Source organism: Orbicella franksi, chromosome 1 (assembly GCF_964199315.1).
Source record: "Orbicella franksi chromosome 1, jaOrbFran1.1, whole genome shotgun sequence".
Taxonomy (NCBI): Eukaryota; Metazoa; Cnidaria; class Anthozoa; order Scleractinia; family Merulinidae; genus Orbicella; species Orbicella franksi.
The window spans coordinates 16,111,584-16,119,166 of record NC_138145.1 but is presented as its reverse complement, the minus strand read 5'-3'; the positions used below and the strand labels follow the sequence as shown (position 1 = coordinate 16,119,166).

At 37.4% G+C, this 7,583-nt stretch overlaps 1 protein-coding gene across 2 annotated transcripts; it reads right to left on the bottom strand.

Annotated features, from left to right (window-relative positions):
• Positions 1-736: 736 nt before the first annotated feature.
• Positions 737-5,793, bottom strand: LOC145493087 (uncharacterized). 2 transcript variants are annotated; one of them, XM_081472502.1, is made up of 4 exons: positions 5,008-5,793; positions 3,897-4,091; positions 2,644-3,134; positions 737-2,099 (listed from the first exon to the last, which is right to left on the bottom strand). In XM_081472502.1, exons 1-3 carry the CDS (start codon positions 5,714-5,716, stop codon positions 2,668-2,670), a joined length of 1,371 nt encoding a protein of 456 aa, XP_081328628.1. In that variant the 5' UTR covers positions 5,717-5,793; the 3' UTR covers positions 737-2,099; positions 2,644-2,667. The 2 variants fall into 2 exon arrangements, with proteins under 2 accessions (XP_081328628.1, XP_081328623.1); XM_081472497.1 differs by having other exon boundaries at positions 737-3,134.
• Between the last annotated feature and the right edge of the window lie 1,790 nt (positions 5,794-7,583).

The window sequence follows — 7,583 nt, the reverse complement described above, 5'->3', positions numbered from 1 at the left end:
CTGGTGTTCGGGAGCTCATGGGTTCGATTCCTGTCGGGAACTCAGAATTTTCCTTTGTCCCACGCTCGTGTCATGTTAATTAATTCACCTTCACATTTCATTACCGAGCTTAAAATTCACCATCTTTATTAACTTATCAATTAAGATATTATACCATATCTTTAACCACCTTAACCAAAAAAAATACTTCAAAAGTTGTTAAGCTACTTAAAAAACCACAAAGATGACCTTGAGATCTACACAATATATACACAGTATCAAGTATCTCTTTTGTTGAGAATATTATGAATAGAGTAGCTATAGTCCTTTGTAGACTTCTTGAAATGCAACCTCATTCCCAGGCTCTCTCGCCTCTTCCTCCCCTGTTGTTGGGAGAAGTTGCGAGAGGACAAAGGAGAGAGAGCCTGGGAACAAGGTTCCTCAAAATGGGAAGAGAGCCACGAACCGGCTGGTCCAGAGTATTTACATTTGAGGCTTATCGTGGTTACCATTATCTTATATAACCTATGTTTGTTTTAATTCTCCAGAACTAAAAATACAGCTTCATAAAAATAATAATAATAGCCTTAAAATGAATATTTTATGTGACTCAATTAATAGTACCACTGTTATATTTGTAAATTACTGTACTTAAGTTAATTTAAGATTGTAAAATGTACTCGTTAATTCAGTTGTTTTACTGCAAGAGAGTTTTAATAAACTACTTTATATATTTATATGAAACAATATAGGTCCACGTATTAAGTGATTAATAAGGCAAGTGGGACTTTGTAACATACAAAATAATAATCATAACAATTTGGAGAATGTTTCCAATCTTCCCCCTAATCACTTTGCAACCATGACGGAAATGTGATATTCAACATGCAAATGGATGCGAAATGAATTTTTGGGAGGACAAGGCAGATTGCATGTTAGAGACTAGGCATTTACTACACGTGGAGCCCTTTGAGGTATCACTTATGGTCAGTTCCCTCTATGACACAGGCTGGCAGGTATATTCATTAAAACAAATATCCAGTCCAAGGTGATGAATACAACTACCATGAGTCCCTGCAGGTGCATCTCATAGAGGGAATTGGTCATTGGAAGTTACATTGGAAGTGTACTGGAAAACCATATTAACAAAGAAAAAGCTAGCAGTGAGTGAGGAACTTTAAATGCTGCGTATATACACCGTGGGGTCTTGACATTCCCAATAACAAGTGTGACAATGTAAATAAATAAATAATTTTCAATTTGTAAATGCAAAAATTTCATAAAAAATGTTCAAAGGTGCAAAAATGATGAACACTGTAAGGGTGAACATTTCTTGAATATACCATAATCTTAATTATCTACTCCCAGCCTAGGTATTTCAGTTTTGCAAAACAGAAGGATATGTAAATAATTTTGAAAAAAAAAACCCAAATTATTTCTACTGGTAAAACTTTTGGGTTTCATTATAACAGCACATTACATTTCGTTACTTTCATTTAAAACTCTTTTTCCAAATGAGAAAATATTCCTTTGTTATGGTTTAATTTAAACATGTAAATGTTAATTAATGTTTTGGTTTCTCAGTCTCTTCAGTGCACATGTGATATTAATGCAGGGGTTTCATTAAGGGCTGGGCACCAGGCAAATTGACCCGCTGTGTGGATGATTTTGTCCACCTGGTTTGACCATCTAGAGGAAAGTTACTGTTATAAAGATGTTCAGTTCAAAAAAGTTGCCCGCCTGTGAAAACCAGTTGCCTTTCTGCTGAAAACATTAATGAAACCCCTGTAATGGTGCCATCATGGTAGCCTACAAAGCAATCAAGTACCATGATCAATACCAATAATCTACATGCTGTTCAACGGTATATTGTACTGAGATATGAGAGTCCAAAACACTACACAACTAATGTGAGACAGTGGCAGATCTAGAATAGCCCGAGAGAAGGGGAGGGTAAGCCCCCTACCCTCTTGTTAGTGAAACTATGTAAGGTCTGTGGGGCCAAACATTTTTTGGCCAGTCGCCTTAATTTATAGCCCAAAAGGATAGAAAAAAGTTAAGGATCCTCACCTTATAAAGAAGGGTCTGGATCTGCCACTGTGAAACACTGTTTACACCTTCTAAACACAGAAACTCACTCTTGAACCACATGTATGGGATCAGGCAGTTTATTTTAATCCTACACATACAAGCAACTCGGAAAATGATTCATTCTAATAATATTACAATCTTCAAATAAACTACGATAAAACTAGAGGCCCGTCGAGAGCCTGTACAAGATAATTATAAATACATAAATTACAACAAGACTATAAACACAACGACAATCGTAACTGCCATGGAAGTGGGTAGGTGGGAAAGCTAATGCTGGTAACTTGAAAAAGTGTGAATAATAGATAGCTATTGCCCTATTGCTAGAATGACACTAATGTATGCTAGATCCTAATACTTGGTTACAATTACTAGGTGTTAAGCAATACTACACTGTTATTTTACTCTAAAGTACATAGTGGAATTTTATTGGCTTGCTATAGTCTCATGACATTTGCTTAAAAGTTGCTCAATCGACTAAAATTAGGCGGTGACTTTAGCCTGAACCCAGCTGTGAAACTAAGGAGTGGTTGTGACATGTCTAGATTCATATTAATGGTATTAATATTCAACATTAACCTGGGCAGCCTTTGTGCACTATTGGCTGCCTACCCATCTATCTATGACTTGAATCACATCATGTCTTCCCATTTTTTTCAGCAAGGGAATGAGGTGTTCAAGTGTTCCAGAATTTGGCAAGGCTGGAAACACTTGCATTAGAATAACATAAGATGGGTTATTACATTTCTGTTTGAGGGTTTGGATTTGTATTGAGTCCAGCTCAAGTTCACTTCCAAGCCTTGTATAATCATTTCCATCTATTAAATGTCTATCCAAATCTAGCAGCCTGCACATTTCATTGATAACAGGTGAAGGTACACATGTTATGTGGGTCGCATAACCTCTGTTTCCTTCAGTAGATTGGGCTGTTGGTGTCGCAGTGGAACTAGGAGCACAGATTGTTCCCCGGTTTACTGGCACTGGCATTCCTGAACTTGATGCAGGGATCATCAAATTATTACCACAAGATGCGCTGTTAAAGTCACCAAATGGAGACACAGCAGCTATAAGATGGATCAATGAAGAAAAAATTGTCAAACAAATGTATAAGAAACTTTGGATTTTTATTAAGTATTTAGTTAATCTCAAAAGTTACCTGTACAAACCTCCAAAACAAATAAATGCTACTTCAAAATTTCAGAAATTAGAATTTGGCTCTGATCACATACTCATGCAAAATCAAATAAAAATGTGCAGGACAGACTTTTTTGAAAACAAAGAAATTTTGAAATATTTGAAATATTTGAAATAATTTTCAAATATTTGAAATATTTGTTTCCTTTATTTCAGAGGCATGCCTGTAAACTGGCAAAGCTTCGTGCTTGTATAGCTAAGTGCATGACCACTATAAATAAGATTTCCATTTTTCCATTTTACAAAGAAAATGAGAAATTTTGCCTCTTTTAAAATACCTAAAAATCTGTCTTACAGATTTTTATTTAATTTTGCATGAGTGTTAATTTAATCAGAACCAATTTCTTCTTTCTAAAATTTTGAGGAAGGGTCACTCAGGCTGATAATTTTGAGAAAAATGTTTCAACCAGGCTAGTAGTGCCCAGCCTTACCATGGCCACTTGCCTGTTCATTTTGGCTATTTATTAATCAATATTTGTATTGTTCAAGTGCCACATATGATGGTTAAGACTTAACTTGAGAAATAAAAAACAACTTGGAACATTTTACAAATGAGTTAAAAGTTGGGCGGGGTCTTTTACTCCTTCAAAACCACCATAAGCCACCTTGACAAACAGTTGACATGTTTTTACCTGTGCCTCTCTTTATCTGTGATAGGTCATGAAGATTGATGAACACATTAACAGCTGTGTTGTTGCCAGATGGCATCTTGTTTTTCACATCAACAAGTGCCTCCAGATTGTCAGAGGGAACCACTGTCCCATCCTTTAATGCAATGACAGAGCCATCCTGAGCATCTTCAGGCAAATCACAAGGCTGATTATGCCCTAAAACGTAATAAAAGAAAATATGCCTTACCAAAGGTATCTTGAGGAACAGAGTATTGCATCCTCTGGTCAAATTCACCATGTGCACACACAAAATAGAGATTGTGTAACACACTGACCACTTGATTAGAAAGTTAATATAAGACCTTGAGAACCTGCTAGTAAGTTGTTGTTTTAAACTACCCCGTCCGATCATAGCAATAGCAGTTTTTCTCTCCAGCCCCCCGAAGTATGTAACCTAGGCTTCATACAACTTTGCAATAAGAACAAATACTGCATCCCCTGCTATAATGAGAGCCTAATAAACCCCACAAATCTTGTTCTACCACAGAGTAGACAGTCCACAGACCCTCTATTTTGCCTTGTGATTGTCAAGATCACAAGTAAGAGCATTAAATGCAGGGGATTTGAAAACAGCCTGAACACAAGGGAGGGGAAATGAGGAAATGCAAACAATTTTTTTGTGCCAGCCTTGACAGCTGCTCTTGTGCTCCATGTTAGCAACACTAGCGTGCTCAAAGAAAAATAACTGGTAGCAAAAAATAAATGTCTTTCCGACAGAGTCTATCACTGAGAGGAGGTCAGAGATGAAAAAGTGATATTAGGGAGGGAAGTGATTTGGTGGTTTAGCATTTCTCTGGGATCATATGGCACCAACACTGGCAAGTTACAGTCAAAGAAATATGGGAACAGACATACCCATACTCCTCCCAAAGAAAAGGTTCTTTGGTTTTGAACCTTCCAGCCTCTCCATAACCTTCAACCTCTCCATACTAATGTATGGAGGAGTGAAAGGTTCCAGCTTCTCTAAAATTTTGGATTTTTAAATGGCACTGCCACTTTCATCATTATTAACTATAATTTTTCATTGGCTTAATTGTGGGTAAACTACACCTATTTCACCCAACCAATTTACCTTGAGAGATGCAATTTCTTTGTTCATTTTTTTGTTCATCTTCAAGAGATGATGGAATCCCTATTGCTGTGGTGTGTTCAGGATGATCACTTACTATGACAATACCATCCTGATGGGCTGAGTCTGCAGCTCGATCGGAGCTACTCAAAGAAGATGATAAATCAGGTTCACTACCATTTCTTTCTGTTTTATCCACATTAAGCTCATCAACACTAGAGGTCTCACATGAGTTACTCTCTCCATTTTTTACTGGTTCGCTTTCTTCATTAGCGCTTTGATTTAACTCCGAAAATCTATAGCTAGCAGGGTCGTTATTTATTCGACGAGTCCTGGCGTTCTTTAATGTGTGGTATAGAAGACACAGTGTCACACAAGTTGAAAGACACACACACATGATGATCGATACTGAGATAACAATTTCAGTTTTCTTGCTGGAACTGTCATGAGTGTGGTCATCATTCATATTGTTATTATATATATTGTGGTCAATCGGTGGCACTTGCATGGTGGCTTTTGAAGTGGGTGTCATCTCTTGTTCTAATACACTTGTTGATGTAACGCTGATATGTTGGGTTCTTGTAGGAACCAGAACCCTTGCGATGGTCAAACCAGGAAGCAAAGACATAGAAGTAGCATAATGTGAATGGGAATATGTTGCTAAGGATGAGACTGATAACGTACTGCATGTAGTGGTAGATGAACTTGCCATCTGCTGTTCATCTTTATCCTTCTGACATTTTGAAAAGATGTCTTTATCCCTCAAGCAGCTTGGGCAGGAACTACAGGGAAAACGGAAAACGGAAAACGTACAAGTGCTATCAATATTTTTGGTTGAATTAACTGTAGTAACAGCCCAAGTTGATCTTATTTGGGGTTGATTACAAACTGCAGATTTATATCATGTCGTAAAACTGCTCGCACTTCCTCATATAAACATATCTGATGATATAACACGGTATACAAGGATATTTCATTCAACCACGCAGTATCTCAAACAAATGAAAACTTTTGCACGCGAACGTTCTAATGAATGTATTGGGTCAACACATGAATTTAAATTGTGTGCATCGCATGATCCCAGCCGGGGATTCCCCTTCATCAGTTGGACGATGATGTCACTATGAGAACTCACGTATATTTGCAACTTTGAACCAAGTGGCTGTTTATGTAGAAAGAAATCTATTGGAACCGCGGCTTTTTCGAGAATGCTACGTATTTTTTTAAGACTTAAAAGTGAGCAAATCTCTTTTCATCGTACGTTATTACGAATTTTGCTTACCTAAGACGAATCGGTTTTTAGCTGACCTAAGCGGTTTTGGATGCTTTTTGATATATTTTTCTTAAGAAAATATATCAGTGATGACGCATTTCCGGAGGTTTTCTGTTGTCGCCAGGCACTATTCATGATAAAGCTAGGTTATTCAAGGTCGCGTCCATCACAGAGAGCAATCAAGTTGAGACGTCTTAAAACTAATCAAATTGGCTTTGAGCCACTCAACTTGGAAAATGGATCGTCTGTAGGTTAAGTTAAAGTTAAAATCCACTGGCATTGTTAAGAAATAGTACAAAACGCAACGGTAAGAGAATACACGAGGAGATGTCACAGTTGAAAACATTCATGAAGTTATCGGTGATCTAATTGTCCGAGACAATAGGGAGCAGTGGTTCAAAATAGTTTCCAGCACTTTTCAAGACTTAGGTTTTGATGGGTCATTATAATCACTCTTTATCACTTCATGCTACAATTATGGTATCAAAAAAGCTGCCCAATCATTGGTGAACACGTTATTATCATTTTCGTGACACAATAGGTTACTATAGCAACAGCATGACCTGCTAAAATCACCGTTAATTACAGCTTTAGGGGCTTACAATTCAGAAAGGGCACAGTGAAATTTTTCAGATATTATCAAATTTTGATAAGCATGATAAGACGCAACTTTTGGCAAAGTTTAAAAAAAAATTGTAGATAGGGTTCAGAGCTACCTTAAATTTTCAAAACTTTAAGGTGGCTCTGAACCTTATATACAGATTTTTTTTCAAACTTTGCTAAAAGCTGCGTCTTATTATGCTTATCAAAATTTGATAACATAAAAAATTTCATCGTGCCGTTGTTTTGAATTATAAGCCCCTCCTAGCATACGGATGGCCCGCCGGAAATTTGAAGTGACCAATCAGGATTCAGCAGGCGGGAAAAACTTAACTGTCCTGGAGTCAATGTAAATTAACAGGAAAGGTATTGAAATCAGGCAACTGTTCTCACTGTAGATGGCATTAAATATTTACGAAAGGGGATTTACAATTGGTCGCTGGCGACTCGCTCGTAGTTCGTCGAGTGTCGCTAGGTAGGATAATAGTTGGGTTATTACTTGGGCGTATCCCAAAGGGAGCCTAAGTTTAAAATTGCCCTTCATTTTTGTTTGCGTTCTGTCACAAATCGCCGCCTGGTCTTTAAAGCGCATGCGTCACCGGTGCATGCGTACAGCATGCACATGGAATTTACAGAAGTTGTCGTGAAAAGTTAGCACGGATTCCATGATTTCTGGGGCGATGAAATGATATACAAACGAACACAC

Coding starts and splice junctions, on each gene's coding strand:
- LOC145493087 (XM_081472497.1), bottom strand. CDS start 5,716: ATGGCAAGTTCATCTACCACTACATGCAGTACGTTATCAGTCTCATCC. Junction 4,092..5,007: donor AAGAAATTGCATCTCTCAAG/GTAAATTGGTTG, acceptor ATTACGTTTTAG/GGCATAATCAGCCTTGTGAT. Junction 3,135..3,896: donor ACAGATAAAGAGAGGCACAG/GTAAAAACATGT, acceptor TCCATCTTATAG/CTGCTGTGTCTCCATTTGGT.